Raw genomic sequence first — 20,085 nt, forward strand, 5'->3', positions numbered from 1 at the left:
CTTGCTGATTGTAATCTGAAGACTGTTTTCTGATACTAGAACACTATGTTTTGTACAGAGGGCCCCAACTTGTTTTGACAACACTGGCTAAGCTTTCCATGCCTGCCCAGTTACATTGCAAACAGAAAAAGTGTGCTGGGTTTCATTCACACTGAAACTAGCCCTAGCTGCTCACAGCACCTGAGTACCACCGGCGGATTTGAAAGAGTTTTGAAAGACATTCCATGGCCCTGAAGCTTTAAGAAGCCTTTCCTCTCCTCTAGTCACGGCACGTTGTGTGGTGTTTTCTTGTGTACTTGGGGTCCTGAATTGCACAGACGCTGTATTAATGGAGGGTGGAGGAGGGAGAGAATGTGGGTGACGGAGGGGGCAGCTGGAGGAGGCTGGCGTGGGATGAAAGGAGAGTCATATCCAGGCCATGGAAGGGAAAGCTCTGGCTGGTTCTGGTTGGGACCTGGAATCCCTTCCCTGCATGCAGGAGGCAGGTACCTGCAGGTGTAGAGAGCGTTCAGAGCCAGCTGGGACCACAGAGGTCCGGCAGAGAGGTGCACAGGCCTCTTAGAACCAGCTTCTGCTGGTGGCTGCTGAATTTCCAATGTGAAGCGTGCCGTGGAGGAGATTTTTGAAAACAGACTGATTCTTAAGTGTGTTGGGATGACTTGTGCTCAGTGCATCCTACTCCCTGAAATGACTCAGACTCTTTGGGGTCCTTGAAATCAGGGTGGTGAGCTGCCTGCTGAGTCATCTAGAGTCCAGGGATCCAGATTCCGGGGCCCCCTGCCCCCTCCTGGCAGGGAGGGGAAGGAGCCCTTGTTTTGCTGAGTGGATGCCCGCTTCTGCACCTCCAGCCTGCTACCTCATTAGCGCCTCATTAGCAGATACTGCACAAAACAATCCAAAGGGTGTTCTCAGGGCAAATGTGCCCTAGCCTGGTTATAGTTTCTTACAGAGTTTGGTCATTAAGATTTTCAGGACATAAAGGTCCAATTCTCCACAGGGGGAACATCGCATTTTAAGATCCTATTTGAGGCTCACCCGCTGGGTCGCACACAGGGTGCTGAGTTTTTGCTGCTGCGGTAAGGACACTCCTGTACTTGCTCATTAGGGAAATGGACTGATAAACGGAGCGGTCTAGGGGCCTGGTTCAAAGCCATGGGCAGCGACCTCAGGTAGACAAGTATGCTCCTGAGCTCAGATCATTTGGGTGAAAGTGCAGCAGGAAACAGAAGTTCCTGTCAATGTGTAACGAGTTTGTGGCAACACTTGGTCCAGTGATTGCACAGCGCAGCCTCTGGTCCACTTGCTAATTAATTAGTTTCCTCCGCAGGAAAGCACAGTTGGGCTTCCTGAAAGAAAGCAAAGTTGTCTTTGTGGGACACTCCCTGCCATCAATAGGGACCTGACATTCATGAGGGCAGGAGTGCCCCTTCTTGGTGCAGAGAGAGGAGGCAGCATCTTTTTTCCTTGGAAACCAGCAACCCCTACTCCAAGGAATTAAGCTCTCCACCAGAGTCTCCCTAGCATGGCCTCACATCCGAGCCCAGTTAAGCCCTTCTGGGGGACTTAGAGTATCACACACACACACACAGAGGTGAGCCACCCACAACCCTCAGGAGGGGCCTCATTAGATCTCACTAATTGAGTTCCGCCCTTGCCATGACCTCCTCTGGCTCATACTGGTAGAGGATCAGCCGTTATAGAGACACTGAAGATTCAGGCATACTTAGGATTTTCAACAGTTGCCCTGGAGTCAGCCCCTTGTGCTGAAGTCAGCCCCTTGTGCTGAAGTCAGCCTAGAGAGACTTGCTGTTGTTTTGATGGACTGAGATGAACACCTCTGGAAACTACTCTGTGTCCCTCACCAAGAATAGCCATAGCTACAGTGGGCATTGCCCTCTTGCCCAGAGAGTAGAGTTTGTCAGCAGACTTCTTGGTGACATTGCATTCTTTTAAAATGAGAGCACTGGCTGGGCATGGTGACACACGACTTTAAACCCAGCACTCGGGAGGCAGAGGCAGGTGGATCTCTGTGAGTTCAAGGCCAGCCTGGTCTACATAGTGAGTTCCAGGATAGCTGGGACTACAGGAAGACCCTGTCTCAAAAAGATGAAAAAAAAAAAAAGAGAGTACTAGCTGCTCTTTCAGAGGACTGGGGTTCCATTCCCAACACCTACATGGCCGCTAACAACCATCCATAACTGGTTCCATGGGATCCAGCACCTTATTCTGGCCTCTGTGGGCATAGCAGGACATGGGTGCACTTATATACATGCAAGCAAAACACTCATAGTCATCAAATTAAAATTAAATGGTACATAACAATGTGGCAGAAAGTTGATGAGTTGGGTCTTTAGGGTGTCCACTTGGTGGTGGGGGGGTGGGGGGATCTGGTACACGTGTCTGGAAGCAATAAAGTGGAGGGATCAAAGCTATGACTGCCAAGTGTCTCTGCACATGATCTGGGAAGCCAAGGACCATGCACAGAGTGTGTGCAGCTCTGTGGAGACAGCCAGAGTGCGCAGCTCTTCGAGGAGGCTCATCCCACCCCTCAGCATGCATTCCATCTTCACCTCAAATCGTATGAACTAATGTCACATTTGAGACACTGTGCTCTGTTCCCAGACGCTTGACCCCAAGACTCTAGTGGTAGAAATACAATTTCCTGTCCTCCTGAGCACGTCATAAAGTAGGTGAAGTAAATACCCATGTAGTCTTACTGTGTTTTTATGCCAAGAACAGGTTTTTATAAAAAGCAATATGGATTTTACATAGTGCATACCAAAATCATAACATTTTCACACTTGAATTTTCCAGAAAATGTATCTCAATTTAGCTTCATTTATTTAATGTCGGAGTTCTTTTCCTGTCTGAAAACACGGGCGCCGTGATGTGAACTTTCTCCTTACAAGTCCCTCTGCATAAGGAGCCTACTGACGCTGTGAAATGTCATGGCAAGTGGAAAGGCAGGTGGGCTCCTCAACACTAGAAGCCACCTGCAGAGTGAGCATGAGCTCTGGCTGCCTGTGGAATCCTGCATTCCTTCTTCATGCGGTTTTTTCCAGAAAAGACTTTTTCTTTCAAACTCATGAACTTTGCTGGCTGGGGCAAACATCAGAGTGTGGCTGCCCTCTGTTCCAATGCATGGATTCCTGGGCACGCCTCACTTTCACATTATCATTCTTGATCACCTTCATGGGGAGGGGGGCCCACTAATATCTGCACTAAGAGACTGGAATAATGAGAGCTGTGAAATGTAGAAATGCTCTGATTGCTTGATGGTGGAGGGTGATCAGACCAATGGCAGAGGAGCAGGGAAGGACTTAGGGTCATACCATCCTCATCATGTGACAGGGAGGGTGGGCCATGTCAGGGCTGAGCTTTCTGTACAGAGAAGGAAGGCAGAAGACAGGAAGTGTGGAGGGTGGGTAGCTTTCACACATCTTGTCTCCCTGGCAACCATCTGCTTGGCTGTGCATCACCATTGCTCAGGGGGGTGACCTCCCTGGGGACCAGGAAGGCCTGGCTTCTTCCACGAAGCGTGGGTGGCCATAGGGCCGCCTGTTTTGATGTGAAGCATGAGGAAAAGCCCTGGGCGGCACGAATGCCCCTTTTCTAAATCAAGGACTGCATGGACAGATGGAGGCTCCCAAGGCATCATGGGCTTGCAGTAGGTGGGCGGCCATAGGCTGGGATGAGCAAAGCTGTCCCCATCCCCAACAGGAGAGCAGTGATGGGAACAGGTAGACACAGCCAGTGTGCTGCAGAGGGGAGGGAGCCCAACGCTCTTCTGAACATCTTCCAAGGAGAGGGAAAATAGCCTGTGTAGGGAGGAGGGTAGGCTCAGGGCTTACCCAAGAGATCAGTTGGCTGGGGAACTACCCTTGTTTCTTGAACATTCCTCACAGAGTGTAGGAGCGAAGAGGGCCATCTTCAACCAGAGGTGACTTCGGGTAGCCAGCAGCTCTACTCAAAGTAACAGTGTTAGTATGTACCTTCATGGAGTCAAGACCCAGGAGTAAGATGTTTAAGTAAATGCAGAAATGCCAATGTGGGCGTATCTGGGGGTCTGCCCACAACAACGGGGTGGGCTTATGAGGATGTTTCCAGAACCCTCCCTGGAGAATGGAGAACTACAGAGTGGCTGGGTGCTTAAAGATAAAACACAGTTTCCTAGCTTAGCCCACATAAAGCAGCCTCAGAAATTGAACAGAAGGCTGTGATGTCACTCAGTTGGTAGAGTGCTTGCCTATCATGCACAAGACTCTGGGTTCAACCCCAGAACTGCATAAACCAGGTATGGTGGTGCATGCCTGTAAATCCAACTCCTGGGAGGTAGACGCAGGAGGGTCAGACCTTCAGGGTCATTCCCTGCTACATGGTGAGTTTGAGGCTAGCCTGGAATTCATGGGACTTTATCTCAATCCATCTTTCAATCAATAAATCAATGTAAAAATACAGCTCAGTAGTAGAGTGCTTGCCTACCATATGTGATGCCCTAGGTTCAATTCCTAGCACAGCAAAAAGTTTTTAAAAAATAACACTGCAGATTTCTCATCATCTCAGAATGGGAATGTCCTAATTAGCGTTAATTGTCAGCTTGACACCACCTAGGATCACCTGGGAAAACAGCATCTTGGCTGAGTAACTGATCAGATTGGTCTGTAGGCATGCAGAAGGGCCCGACTGCAGGTGGCACCATCTCTAGGCACGGGGTCCTGAGCTCTATAAAAACAGGTAGCTAAGCATGAGCCTGGGACCAAGCTAGCAAACAGTATTCCTCTGTGATTTCTACTTCAGTTCTTGCTTGAGTTCCTGCCCTGCTTCTCTCAGTGATAGACTGTGACCTGGAAACAGAAGCCAAAAAATCCTTCCCTCCCCTAAGCTGCTTTTGGTCAGAGTGGTTTATCACAGCCACAGAAAGGAAATGAGAACACCGACTGGATCGGGTCTCGGGGAAGGATGGGAAAGCCAGCAATGACTGATTTAGCACCCTGGCAAACTTGAGGTTTATACACAGTGGTGATAACAGGGTGCAGGCTGGGAGCTACAGGCTGAGAAGGGACGAAGGGAGGGAGAGAGCTCCCTGGGGAATGAGCAGGAGCCTGGGCCAGGGAGGGTGCGGCCCTGTTTGTCCTCCTTTCTGCCTAGTACCCTTCTCTGTGCTTCTGAGGACTGGGCTCACCTTAGGATTCAGAGAGTACCTCCAAAGCTGAAGGTTTCCTTTGTCGGACTCCAAACTTGTTCATTCTGAGCTTTGTGACGTTAAACATCTTCCTGACCTGTGTCTCAGTCTCCTCATCTGTGGGACTGATGTCACTGTGACCCTCTGGTGCAGCATCCTGGCACTACTGTTAGGATTATTTCATCCTCTGTGCCTGGCACGCAGTGGGCCACGTCTGCTGTCACTCAGCCACCTCAAGGCACACTAACACCACAGCCCACCCCAGTGGGCTGACTGCTCAAGCGAAAGTGAATCCCCGAGTCTCCAAAAACCAGCTTTCAAGTGACCATCTGATCCCACGTTTCTTAGCAGAAATGCTTTTTCTCTGTTTGAGCCCTCCAAGAAAACACCATCTGTTTCAAAGCACACTCGACAATTGCTAGAACTTTCTTTAGGCTGTAGAGGCAAGTGATGCTCTGTTTTCTAAATATCCGAGAAGTGTGCCTTTGGCACTGCTGCTGACTGGGGAATTTTTTAATTTTATTTATTATTTTTATTTTATGTGTTTGAGTGTATTGCCTGCATGTGTGTAAGTGCATCTGAGTCATGCAGTGCCACCGGAGGTCAGAAGTGGGTGTCAGATTCCCTGCAACTGGAGTTATGGATGGTTGTTAGCCTCCATGTGGGAGCTGGGAATTGAACCCGGGTCCTCTGCAAGAACAGCCAGTGCTCTTAACTGCTGAGTCATCTCTGTACCCCATGGCTGGGGAATTTTTATGGCAATATGTTCATCATCAAAATTTACGCAAAACCAATGCTGACTTTGTCTTTCTGAGAAGTTTTACAAATTTAAGACATAGCATCCAAGTCTATGAATTGTCTAATAATTGGGAAAATATGCTAAAGACTGTAATAGACAATCTGATCTCATAAAGATTTCTCAGTGCAAAGTGCTAGAATGTTCCAGTAAGGAAACATTTCCTCTTGAGTGACTTTGCATCTAGAAATCACCCTCTTGCTGTGTACCAGTGACAATCAATTTCCTACAAAAACTAGTCTATGATGTGCCCGTCAGGAAGAGCTCTGGGCCACCTGTTGTGTTCATTTGTTCACTCACAGGCTTGCCAGGTGAGGGTAGGGAGCCTTGTGGATCTTGCTCTCCTGGCATCTGCAGCCCACTGAAGGCTTTTCATAGTGTTACTTTATCAGCCTTTGGGGACTCTAGACTGCCCCTCTTCAGCCTGTTCAGGGAACCAGGTTTTTTTCAACATGACACTGTTGCAGCCCAAATAGCCTTCTGTACTAGTTCCTCATCTTGTCTCTGTGACCAGATAACAGACACATGACAACCTAAGGTAGGAAGGGTTTATTGTGGCTCGTGGTTTGACGGGATCATGGCAGAAAAGACATAGCAGTGTGGCTCTGGAAGTGGGAGCATGTCTGAGACAGACCGGGGCCAGGTTATCTCCCTTACAGCTTGCCCCCAGCAACCCATTCCTCCAGCTCAGCCTCCTGTGCTCACTGATCCTACCCTAAGCCCTGCCTTGTTGGACTGCTGCGGTGGCACCTCTACCAGGTCTTGGCCCTTTTTATCTGGACTCTGACAGTAGCTAAGCTGGCCAAAGCCCATCTCAGCTGCACCACCTCCCAGGCAACTCATCCCAAAGAGCGCCTGACCCCATGCTCTGCCTGACCCCATCCCCTGCCCGACCCCATGCTCTGCCCGACCCCATGCTCTGCCTGACCCCATCCCCTGCCTGACCCCATCCCCTGCCTGACCCCATCCCCTGCCTGACCCCATCCCCTGCCTGACCCCATCCCCTGCCTGACCCCATCCCCTGCCTGACCCCATCCCCTGCCTGACCCCATCCCCTGCCTGACCCCATCCCCTGCCTGACCCCATCCCCTGCCTGACCCCATCCCCTGCCTGACCCCATCCCCTGCCTGACCCCATCCCCTGCCTGACCCCATCCCCTGCCTGACCCCATCCCCTGCCTGACCCCATCCCCTGCCTGACCCCATCCCCTGCCTGACCCCATCCCCTGCCTGACCCCATCCCCTGCCTGACCCCATCCCCTGCCTGACCCCATCCCCTGCCTGACCCCATCCCCTGCCTGACCCCATCCCCTGCCTGACCCCATCCCCTGCCTGACCCCATCCCCTGCCTGACCCCATCCCCTGCCTGACCCCATCCCCTGCCTGACCCCATCCCCTGCCTGACCCCATCCCCTGCCTGACCCCATCCCCTGCCTGACCCCATCCCCTGCCTGACCCCATCCCCTGCCTGACCCCATCCCCTGCCTGACCCCATCCCCTGCCTGACCCCATCCCCTGCCTGACCCCATCCCCTGCCTGACCCCATCCCCTGCCTGACCCCATCCCCTGCCTGACCCCATCCCCTGCCTGACCCCATCCCCTGCCTGACCCCATCCCCTGCCTGACCCCATCCCCTGCCTGACCCCATCCCCTGCCTGACCCCATCCCCTGCCTGACCCCATCCCCTGCCTGACCCCATCCCCTGCCTGACCCCATCCCCTGCCTGACCCCATCCCCTGCCTGACCCCATCCCCTGCCTGACCCCATCCCCTGCCTGACCCCATCCCCTGCCTGACCCCATCCCCTGCCTGACCCCATCCCCTGCCTGACCCCATCCCCTGCCTGACCCCATCCCCTGCCTGACCCCATCCCCTGCCTGACCCCATCCCCTGCCTGACCCCATCCCCTGCCTGACCCCATCCCCTGCCTGACCCCATCCCCTGCCTGACCCCATCCCCTGCCTGACCCCATCCCCTGCCTGACCCCATCCCCTGCCTGACCCCATCCCCTGCCTGACCCCATCCCCTGCCTGACCCCATCCCCTGCCTGACCCCATCCCCTGCCTGACCCCATGCTCTGCCTGACCCCATCCCCTGCCCGACCCCATCCCCTGCCTGACCCCATTCTCTGCCTGACCCCATGCTCTGCCTGACCCCATCCCCTGCCCGACCCCATCCCCTGCCTGACCCCATCCCCTGCCTGCCCCCATCCCCTGCCTGACCCCATCCCCTGCCTGCCCCCATCCCCTGCCTGACCCCATCCCCTGCCCGACCCCATCCTCTGCCTGACCCCATCCCCTGCCTGACCCCATGCTCTGCCTGACCCTATCCCCTGTCTGACTCCATGCTCTGCCTGACCCCATCCCCTACCTGACCCCATCCCCTGCCTGACCCCATCCCCTGCCTGACCCCATGCTCTGCCTGACCCCATGCTCTGCCTGACCCCATCCCCTGCCTTGCCCCAACCCCCGCGACCCGATCCTCTGCCTGACCCCATCCCCTGCCTGACCCCATGTTCTACCTGACCCCAACCCATGCCTGACCCCATCCCCTGCCTGACCCCATGCTCTGCCCGACCCCATCCCCTGCCTGACCCCATGATTTATCTGATCCCATGCCCTGCCCAACCCCATGATCTACCTGACCCCATGCTCTGCCTGACCTGATATGCTACCTTCCCACAGATGGTGCTAGATGCTCCTGCAGGAGGATGAGAGATCTCTCCATCCAAGCTGCCTTCTGTTGCAGGTAGAATCATGTCCCCCCAAAACGTATGACTGACTATTCTTGCCCAAAACACTTGGGACCTGAACTGCTTCTGGAACATTGTGCCAGAGAGACATTTGAATGAGAGATCTCTAAATCATAAAAGGAATCCAGAGCCATAGTGGGCAGGAGCTTTTGCTGAAAGCCCAGCTGAGAACACAGGAACCTGACAGCCCCCATGCTGGTGGAAAGGGGCTGAGCAAGTAGGCTGTCTGTCGTCAGCAGTCATCCTGACCCCATCCCCTGCCTGACCCCATGCTCTACCTGACCCCATCCCCTGCCTGACCCCATCCCCTGCCTGACCCCATGCTCTACCTGACCCCATGCCCTGCCTGACCCCATGATTTATCTGATCCCATGCCCTGCCCAACCCCATGATCTACCTGACCCCATGCTCTGCCTGACCTGATATGCTACCTTCCCACAGATGGTGCTAGATGCTCCTGCAGGAGGATGAGAGATCTCTCCATCCAAGCTGCCTTCTGTTGCAGGTAGAATCATGTCCCCCCAAAACGTATGACTGACTATTCTTGCCCAAAACACTTGGGACCTGAACTGCTTCTGGAACATTGTGCCAGAGAGACATTTGAATGAGAGATCTCTAAATCATAAAAGGAATCCAGAGCCATAGTGGGCAGGAGCTTTTGCTGAAAGCCCAGCTGAGAACACAGGAACCTGACAGCCCCCATGCTGGTGGAAAGGGGCTGAGCAAGTAGGCTGTCTGTCGTCAGCAGTCACTGGAATATCCTGGACCCCTGAAGGTGACTAGCCATGCTCAGCACATCTTCCTCCAGCTCTTTCCAAGAAGCTCCACTCCGTGGTAAATCCTGGGCCCCTCCAGAGGCCCTGACCCTGATGTCCTTTGGTCTTGCAGAAGTCCCATGGCACACAGAGCCTCTGTTCTCAGGAGCCATGGTGTGAGCCCCAGTTCTTCTACCCCAGTGTGAGTGTAGCCTTTGGCAAGTCACAGAATAGTATGTCTGGTTCTCTGCAAACCTGGAGGGTCAGGTGAAGTTGCTGAGAGTCTGTGTGAAGACAGTGTGGATCTGCTCCCTGGCAAACATGAGCCCAGTGTTTGTGTGTGGCTGTCCCAGAGAGAAGGATACAGGGAATCTACAGTCTGGGCTTAGCACTTCAGAAAACCCCCAGTGAGCACTCCTAGGCAGCACATCTGCCCCCTGGGGAAGACCTCTTAGGCCATGCTGTCTTGCCCTCCCAGCTCTCAGTATCCATGGTAACTGGAAAAGAGTCACTGGGGTTGGGCATCCAGGCTCAAGGGCCACCTCCTGGGAACTGACAGGCCTCCAGACTGGGCCATGCAGGCTGGGGATCCGTTGTTCAACAAAAGGCTGCGCTGAAGGTCGCTGCTAGGCTCTGGTCAGTGGTTTTTCTCCTGCAGGGAACTCAGTCCTGTCCCCACAACATGAATGCTACCCACTGTAGGGCTTCACACTCACACGTGCACCATCGTATATGCTCACATGTGACAAGCTATGTGTGTATGCACTCACACATATACATGCGTGCATCCACCCATGTATGTATGCATACCCATACACATGAATTATATGCATGCACACAAATGTAAGCACACACTCAGGCTGCGCTAAGAGCTGCATGTGCTCACAGAGTTCTTCCATCTGATGTCTCACTGAACCTCCACATGCGGCAAGGTCCCTTTCCTGTCCATGACTGAAACGTCTTGGCTCTGACTTGGGAGAGTGTCTCTTTGAAGCTGTCTTATCTGTGTCCTGTCTTACCTGCCCCTTTGGAAACTTACAAATTGATTTTGTCTAGGATTTCCTTTGAATTCCCAACCTTAAAAGAAAGCGTACCCCAGGTGGGCCTCCTTTCAAGTTGCCCCCCCCCCCCCGTGTCTGTTTTCTTCAAGCTGGGAGCCTGCGAGCTTCTCAGGCTCCCCAGGGAGCAGCGTGAGAGGGCTCAGAGGGCTACCTGGGCTTGGAGCTCTGGTTGAGGTGCAGGGCTTCTGAGGGCTTTCAGGCTAGCAATTAATGCCTCCAAAGACTAAAAACAAGGCTCAGCTCTTGAATTCAGGCTTAGGAAAAGTGGTCAGGAGCCTTGACACTCTACGGGAGGAACCTGGAAATGCTCATTTTGTTAAGTGCAAATACATTTGCAAGTCACAGGCAAATCAAACACAGAAATACCAAAAAGGTACTTTTGTAAAGAAAAACCTAAATAAGAAATACAGAACAAACATGTTAATGCCAAACAGTTATAATGGATGTAAGTTAAAGGGCTGAGAGATTACTCATCTTAATACAATGTATTGGATTTGCCTGAAGACATCTTTGCAATAAATAAACTAAGTCGTAATATCCACTTAAAAGAAAATTTGTGACTTTTTAAAAAAAGAAGACAAAATGAAATTACCTTAAAGGACAAAGTTCACAGGATGACTTCATCAGTAAAAGCTGTGGTTGCTGTTTTTGGCCTGGGCCCAGTACAGGGCCAAGCCTCCTGGATGCTTATTGAATGCATATGCATATGCATATTGAACCCTTATAGGAACCCATGGTTTTGTAATACGACTGTGGTGCTTAATTTACAAATGAGGAAATTGTGAGCAAGTAACTCACCCAAGGTCACACATAGAGGAAGTTCTGCAACTAGGATTTAAAGGCAAATCAGTTGAATTCTGCAACTCCTCCCCCACAGAGTGAGTGAATGCGTGCACAAGCATACACACATGTGGGCACGCGTGCATACATAGCCTAAAAATTCCATTCGCAGCCCACAAAGCATCTGCTCGTGGCTCCCAGAGTACAGCAGGCTATTTCGAGCCTTCGCTGGGCTGCTTTTCAAAGCTAACTCCAGTGCCTCAAGAGATCTTTCTGGACACAGACAACCCCACTCCTCTTCCTGCTCCTTCCTTTCTTTCCCAAGCTGGAATCCTTCGCATCCTTTTCTCTGAAAAGCCCTACAGCCCAGCAGCTAGGGATGTTCCCAACTGAAGGTCACTGAAGCTCTGTTGAGTAGCAGAAAGTGACTGAGGCCCACTTGTTCTGGCTGTCCCTAGTCTGTACATCTCACTCGCCCCCAGGGTATTTGACATCATCTAGACAAGTACATTGTCATACTTTGCACCTACAAGGACAAAGCCAGGATCTCTACACAGGACAGCCTACAGCAGAGTTATCCCACCTTAAACCAAACGGTCTCCAAGACTGACAAGCTGCCACACACTTGCATCCTCATCATCTCCACGTGACAGTATCACCTTGTCTTTTTTTTTTTTTTTTTTTTTTTTTTTTTTGAGACAGGGTCTCCTTGTAGCCCCAGCTGTCCTGGAACTCACTGTGTAGACCAGGCTGGCCTCAAACTCAAAAATCGGCCTGCCTCTGCCTCCCAAGTGCTTAAAGGCGTGTACCACCACGCCCAGCCCCACCTTGTCTTTTTTAACCCAGCACCTAACTCTCTGAATGAATGACATTAAAGGGAGACTGACTGACAGCTGAGAGCCCACATGCAGGTGGATGCCATAGAGACTGTGCAAAATCAGAGGGGACTGGTCTTGTGTGCAGCTGTCACAGCCTACTGGTCCTGTGGGAATATCTTCATGTTTAGTCATATGGCTGGTCACCAAAGACCCAGAGGTCGGGAGATGGCCCCATAGGTAAAGTGCTTGTCATGTGAGCATAAGGACCTGAGTTTGATCTCCAGAAAACTTGTAAAAAACCCAGGCCTGGTGGCACGAGCTTGTCATCCCAGCACTGGGAAGGCAGACAGAAGGATCTCTGGGACTGGCCAGCCAGCCTACCCAAATCAGTAAGCTCCAGGTGAAGGAGAGAGATGATGTCTCAAAATATGAGGCACATGGCACCTGAGCTTGACCTCTGGCCTCAATACACAGGGACAGACACACATACACACTTTTTTTAAAGCTAGAGGCAAAACAAGGTTAAACCAAAGGCACAAATAATGGTTTTGTTGCACAAATGCAGCTCCAGGTCCTGTGTTCTCATCTCGCTGACAGCCTTCTCTGTCAATGTTTGGATGAGCTGTTCGAGCTCGGCATGTCAAATTCCCCAGGGTCCATTACTCCACCCTCACAACTCATGGCTCAGGAGACAGGAGAATTGAGAATGTTGTCATGGGGATGAAGAGATGGCTCAGCTATTAAAAGCACCAGCTGCTCTTGCAGAGGACCTAGGTTCATTTCCCAGCACCCACATGGTGGCTAACAACTGTATGCATCTCTAATTCCCGGGGATTTGATGCCCTCTTCTGGTCTCCTCATGAAGTGCACACAGTAGGTGCACTTACACACATGCAGGCAAAACACTCATGCACATAAAATAAAAATCAATCTGTCAAAAAAAAAAGCATAAACTCTGAATGGTGACACCAAGCTCTTACAGAGGTAGATTGTCACATCTGGGTCTTTTCTCATTAAATCTAAGTAAATATTGATGAAAAGAAGTGAGGGTTATTCAAAGGGAACATCTGAGACGAGTCTGGTTATTATATGGAAAGGGAGGAAATTTAGTGCTCTGAGAATAAGAACAGCCCTTGGTTGTATCTCTTTCAAAATTCTCTGTTTTCAGATTCACTTTCTTGCCTTAGTGAATCTGTAACATAGGGTATTAGTTACTTTTCTTGTTTGCTGCTATGAAATTCCTGACAAAAGTAACTTAGGAAAGGAAGAGTTATTTTAGCTCACAGTTCTAGGGCACAGTCTACCGTGGTGGGGGGTCATGGCAGCAGGATTGTGAGGCAGCTGCTCACATCACATCCACAGTCAAGAAGCAGGGAGAGATGAACACTGGCTCAGCTTGCCTTCTAGAAACTCTTTAGTCGGTCTGGGACCTTGGATTGGTGCCACCCACATTTAGGGTGAGCCTTCTCACCTCAATTAATGCAATCTAGAAACTCCCTTACAGACATGCTCAGAGGTTTGTCTTCTAGGTGAGGCTAGATCCTGTCAAGTTCATAAGATTTACTACCACACAGGAGTATTGCCCACACTTCAATTCCCCAAGCACAGATTTCAAGAGGCTATGTCCTAAAAAGAAGAATGGGGGTCCCTAAGCATTAGCAGTGTCCATAGGACATGTAGGGGTCCCCTCTCCCAGTGTCCTGGTACTTGCAGGGTACATCAGCAAAAACCTCAGCCACATGGCAGTGCAAGGAAAGAGTCCTGGTTTTAAGTGCAGCGTTGCTCTGTGTAACATTGAAATGGACCATCAGAAGAGGGCAGGCAGGCAACCTATGAAAACTACGTGTCAACTGTAGGGTGGGTGACAGCCAGGGCTGCGCGGGCCTCCATGGCAGCTCAGTGGACCAAGTACGCCGAGCGGCTGGCTCCTGCCAAACTCCTCCTGGCCTTGGAATTGACTGCTCACTGGACTCTGTGTTCATGATTCCTCTAGGGAAGAAAAGGCAAGAAAGGGCAGCTTGTTCCCTGGGGTTTCGTTGGTTGTGTCTTCTGACAATTGGGATGTTCACAAAGAATAGGGAGAGTATGCGTTTGTAACAGAAGCAACCAAATATTCCATGATTACTGTGAGCCTGTGTTTGAGGACTTTAATTCAGAGTTCTCAGTCAGATCATAAATCAGTGTTGTAGAAAAGAGTGGAAGAAATGGTTAAAATATTCACATTGTCCACACGATCTTGTCTCACTGGATATATAAATCGACACCAACTTCCTTGAAAAGAAAACTTTGACAATGTTTAATGACTTAGCTTTGGACTTTGATCTCGGTCCCTGACTGTGATGGTTATGTGTTTAGTCTTGGTGGTCCTGGTAGTCCCTTTTCACCAAGTATATCATGAAGCTATAAAATTAAGCACGAGAATCCTCCAGAAGAGACTGGGGGACAGTTCTGCAGGCAGCGGGCAGCTGCTTCCTCTGCTCACCTCCGGTCTTCCTTCTCTAAAAGCTCACTTGATTCCACCTGGCAGCGTTCAGAAAGGGCGTCGGCTGCTCCAGGTGGGAGAGAGATAAATAAGCTAGGAGGCCACTGGAGGTGTAGAGCACGGACCCCTGGATTTCTGCCTTCATTGATCAGGAAGCACAAGCCCTAGATTCGCATGTGCAGGATGCTCCTCCGTTCTTCAGTTCCCAGGATCGGGCATCATTGGCCTTAGATCCAGAAGTCGGTCTAGCTTCTCCCACTTTGTTTATCAGAGAGTCAGGGTTGCTGCAAGCTGCCTCCCTCTGGTCCCACAGCCCTGGACAGCTGCCACTGTTGGGGAGCAGGGCTCTAGTGGTGTATGGAGGCCTGGCTCCAGCTCAAGGCCCACCACGATTGCACTATAACTTCAGAGTGGGCATGTGCAGGGCTTTGTGGGCATGTACTGGGCCAGGAATGCAGAGCCTGTTCAGAAACAATTACTGTAAGTGCTCAAAAACACAGGAAGTAACTGGTAAATGAGTGCAGGTATTTGCTAGCTGATGGAAGGCAGCCAGGTCTTTGGGGCTGTTTCTGCCCCATCTGTACATGGGTGCTCAAGGAAAACAGACCCCAGGAAAAGTCAGAGCTGGGTAAGGGTGAGCAAATGTGTCCACAAGGCCAAGGGGGCAAGTGGGGAGATCTGTCCCTTCTGAAGCAGTAAGGGCCATTGCAAGTCTCCGCAATAAGGGCCCAGGACCACCTCAACTCCTGGCTTGCTTCCATCAGTTCCTTCCTTCTGTGGCAAGCCACAGGCCCTCAGTAGTGTCCTTTCAATAGTGTCACTTGTTTTTCCATTTCTCATGGCCTAGTAGGTGTGTCCAACTCTCAGCCTTCAGCCTGTGTGCAGCCAAGGATAGCTATGAATTCAGCCCAACACAAAATCATGTGTACTGACAACATTACGAGATATGTTTCCCCTTTTTCTAACTCAGCTGCATCGTTTTCAAGTGTGAACTTTTGTAAATGACAATGCCATGCCCCAGTGTCAGAGGCTTGGCACACCTGGCCAGAGTCTTCTCATGTCACATTAAAATGGACCAGTTCCCCCTGTCCCCTGCAAGACCCAGTCTTCAGTTCTTCAGAATACAGATGGTTGTTCTGGGGGTGATCTTGACCCCTGAAGTCCACCTACCTCCCAAGCTATGTAATGCATAAAATGGCTCTGAAATGACAGAAATTTAGTAATTGTTCGAAAGGTTGAGTTTTTTTATATTTTATTATTTTTGTTTTGTGTGTGTATGAGTGTATTGCCTGCATTTGTGTAAGTGCACCTGTGTCACTTAGTGCTCAGGGAGGTCCGAAGAGTTCGTCGTATCCTTAGCTGGATGATTTAGTGTCAACTTGACACATCTGGGTAGAAGGAGCTTCAATTGGGGAATTTCCTCCATTGGGCTGGCCTGTGGCCAAGTCTGTAGGGCATCTTCTTGATTGCTGAGTAATGTGGGAGGGCCCAGCCCACTGTGGGTGGTGCCACCCCTGGGCAGGTGGGCCTATGTTCTGCAAGAAAGCAGGTTGAGCAGGGGCCACGGGAGCAAGCCAGTAAGCAGCGTTCCTCCATGGCCTGTGCTCCAGCTCCTGCCTCCAGGTTCCTGCCCTGAGTTCCTCCCTTGGGCTCCCTGATGAACTGTGACCTGGGAGATGTAAGACAAATAAACCCTTTCCTCCCCAAGTTGGTATTGGTCAGAGTCTTTTGTCACAGCAATGGAGAAACTAGCACAGATCCCGTGGAACTGAAGATATGGACGGTTGTTAGCTGCCGTGTGAGTGCTAGGAATCGAACCTGGGTCCTCTGGAAGAGCAGCCAGGGCTCTTAACCACCGAGCCATGTCTCCAGCCCCCAAGGTCGGGTTTTTTAAGAAATCAGAGTTTGCAGTTATTTGTGAATACAAAATATACATACCTAGGTCCAATTGTACCTCCACTATCATGAAAGAAGTTACACTTGAAACATTCTGGTGAGAAGGTTGTGGCTCTCTGAATTGATGTTCTGTTTCTAAAGCTGGTCCTTCAATTGTCTCTCAGGAACGCAGGCAAAGGCTGACTTCCAGCATCACAGAACGAACCAGTTTGGATAAAGCTGAGGTGTGGGTTTGGGACCTGGACCTCTGAAGGTTTGCCAGTCCCTGGCTTCCCATGTGTTCTGTGGCAAAGCTCTAACACCCGCATCTGTCCTGTGAGAGTGTCCTCTCCTTACTTGTGGCCAACACACCTCCTTGATTCAGGCAGCAGAAATGCCCACTACTTTGTGTGCCTTCGACCGAGCTGGTGGGAGGTCTGGTGGGAGACCTGCTGAGCCTCTAACCTGGTGTTTCTTCTCATCTTACCCAGGGACGGATCTGCAGAAAAGCCGGGAAGTCAAAAAAGTCCTTCAGTCGCAAGGAAGCCGAAGCTACCTTTAAGAGTTTGGTGAAAACTCATGAGAAATACGGCTGGGTCACCCCACCCGTGTCTGATGGCTGATGTCTGCACGTGCCCTAGACGCTTGAGCGTGTCCACACTTCACCCCTGCCATCTCCTCCTACCACTGCTGCTCCTCCACCCTTTTCTACTCCAGCCGAACTATGTCGTGAATGCCAAGGACACACTTAAGTTATTTATGAACTGATGTGTTTATGGAGAGAAAGAGCAAACGCTGCTCGGGATTACGTTTCCATAATGAATGAATGATCATTTCTAAGTCACATTAGAAGAAATGTTGAGATGATAACAGTTCCCAGCCTGCCTCCCCCTCTGCCCACCTGTCGCGTTGCCCTTGGCTTCCTTCCAGTACAGCCGCCCAGAGCAGTCGGCAGGAAACTCAGTGCCCCTGCCCGCTCCATGTTCATGCACCAGGCGCTGTTCCTACGTTGGGAGTGCCACACGCCGTCGGGCGCCGCTGGCCCCTGTTTGCTGTGTTCTCTATCTCTGTTTCTTCCCTTGGCAGGTCAACATAACTTGAAGACATATCTTTCTTTCTGTGGCCTGTGGTCTGCTGTGACGACATTTAGACCTCATTTGTGCTATGACCTTTGGCTCATGAAAACACAACTCTAACATTGCCAGGTTCTAGTGATAACTTAAAACTACAACTGCCCACTTGGTCAGAGCGTGCTCTCTGTGCTGATTTTGTGCTGTGCTACCACTGTTCACAGATAAACCAGTGCCATTCGATGAGAGGCAGGGAGTGTTCTGGCTACCAGAGGGGTGGGGAGGGACAGAATGTCAAGTGCACCCCCTGGGATGCAGAGGGAACAGTCTCCAGACATTAGGGAATGCTCCGACCACAGTACATTAGTGTTCCTGTTTCCTCTTCACTCATCAAAAGACGGTTTCCCATTCGCTACAGTCATCGGATTCATTTTGTCTTCCGTGCTAGTGACAAGAAACAACGGAACTGCCAAAGGACGCCGAGTGACCCCAGGAGGACTTGCATGACGGGGTCTGTTACTTCACCCACTAGCCACTTGTGTCCCTGAGGTTGAGGCGTGAGCACCTTGCCATGGTGTAAACTTCCTGTTTAACCCCCCCACGCTTTCATTTTCTCTTCTGTTAAATTACCTAGAACTTTCTAAGGAACTTCATGAAATGAGGAAATACTGTTTATTATAACATGCAGAGAGAGGTAAAATGTTCATTCCAAGTGGAAAATCTTATTGGCCACATTTTAAATAAAATCATGCATACCTGATAACCCTGCGTCATCTAGTCATTGTGGGCTCTCCTTCCACTGAAAGTATTTCATCTGTCTTTAAGCTTTTAATATTTCAAGCATGCATTTTGGGAGCAGCATTCTACAGTCAGGAAACATGTCTTAGGAACTCACAGTCTTGCAAAGACCTGGTAAACTAAAATGGCCCCAAGGCGCAACCAGGAGACCAAGCAGAACATTACAGAGAGTGTGCCTGTGGCTGAGCACGCACACATGTTGCCTCTTGGATTTCCCCACTGTGAAGGAAGAACCACGTTTTTGGCTAGTGGACTCCATGCAATTTCCCAAGCAGTTTTGACTGCTTCCTTGTTCAGAGATTTTTAGGGACCCAAGATACCTCATCTCAATGGACAGGGTTGACGGGCCTCGTTGTGGTGGAAGTCAACCAATCTACCCTTTATTGTTCAGCTTTTACTTTCATCACTTTTTATTTTTGAGACAGGGTCTTACATATCCCAGGCTGGCCATGAACTCACCAAGTAGGAGGGACGATCCTCGAACTCATCTTCCTGCCTCCACCTCCGAAGTACTAGAATTACAGACATGTGTGCCCATGCCCAGTTTATTCAGGGCTGGGGATCTATCCTAGGGCTTTGTGCATGCTTGGCAAGTACTCCACTCATTCAGCCAAACCCCCAGCCTTCCTGCCACTTTATTATTTGCCTTAAAAACACAAAGGCAGCTGTTGGGCTGAAAGGAGAAGCTATTGAGAGTGCCCAACCTGCTCAAGTTCCCTCTGCAGTAATGACAGTCAGCCAACAAGTTCATCCACCTGATCCCCCAAGATGGAATTCTTTATCCTGCATACAGACCTTTGGCTCCGGGTCTTTAAACCTGTGGCTGTTAGTTGTAATGAAGTTTCTTCAGCTGTGGGCCTTGAAGACCCAGGAAACAAACTACTCCTCAGGAAAGCACCAGAGCTGGTCAATTTCTAGACCTTCTCCTCTTCTAATATAAAATTGAAAGCAACATGTTCAGGGAGAAAATGTATAAGGAAAGCTGGGTCACTGGCTTTTGTTGACTGACTGAGTGAAGGACTTGTGCTCTTCTTCCAAGGTGGGCTATGCCAGCAGAATGGCCAGGAGATTTGGTATCACTCCACTGGACCCGTGACAACCGACCATCAAGGTGGGGTCTGTCGCACTCAGTTTTAGTGCCTGGAATTTGATCTGTTCTGCATGGCATTTGCATTATGTTTATTACAACTTCTGGGAGAAAAAAAATCAACTCTTTACTACAAGAAAAACTGTTTTCACTGAAGGGTCCCTGAGGCTCAGTCACCGGCCACCCTGGCTGGTCAGTCACTGAGCTTCACATTCAGACCCTGTCTCAAAAAATAAAGTGGAAGGGCTGACAAGATGGCTCAGCAGTTAAGAGCACTGGCTGCTCCTGCAGAGGACCCGGGTTCAATTCCCAGCACCCACTTGGTGGCTAACAACCCTCTGTAACTCCAGTTCCAGGGGATCTAATGCCCTCTTCTGATCACCAAGGACACTATATGACATGGGTGTATATACATATATGCAAGCAATATACTCATACACATAAAATAAAAATAAAGTAGAGAACAGTTGAGAAAGGGTACCAAACACCAACATGTGGCATCCACATGCACACACATGTACACAGCCACACTAACAAGTGCCTATATCACACAACACACACAAAATTAAAATTTTAAAAAAGAAGAAATACCATTTTTCACCAAAATAGGTAATTTTTCAGATTTTAAAAG

General features: G+C 50.4%; 1 protein-coding gene across 1 annotated transcript in view; it reads left to right on the plus strand.

Moving 5' to 3' along the window:
* The window catches only part of Ube2ql1 (ubiquitin conjugating enzyme E2 Q family like 1), a 40,328-nt gene extending 21,999 nt beyond the window's left edge, over positions 1–18,329 (plus strand). Inside the window, exon 3 of the mRNA XM_008834571.2 lies at positions 16,991–18,329. Within this exon, the coding sequence (XP_008832793.1) occupies positions 16,991–17,122 (132 nt within the window). The 3' untranslated portion in view covers positions 17,123–18,329. The remainder of the gene's footprint in view (positions 1–16,990) is intronic.
* The last annotated feature ends 1,756 nt before the right edge of the window (positions 18,330–20,085 follow it).

The sequence above is a fragment of the Nannospalax galili genome, unplaced genomic scaffold (assembly GCF_000622305.1).
Source record: "Nannospalax galili isolate Female #2095 unplaced genomic scaffold, S.galili_v1.0 scaffold197, whole genome shotgun sequence".
Lineage (NCBI taxonomy): Eukaryota > Metazoa > Chordata > Mammalia > Rodentia > Spalacidae > Nannospalax > Nannospalax galili.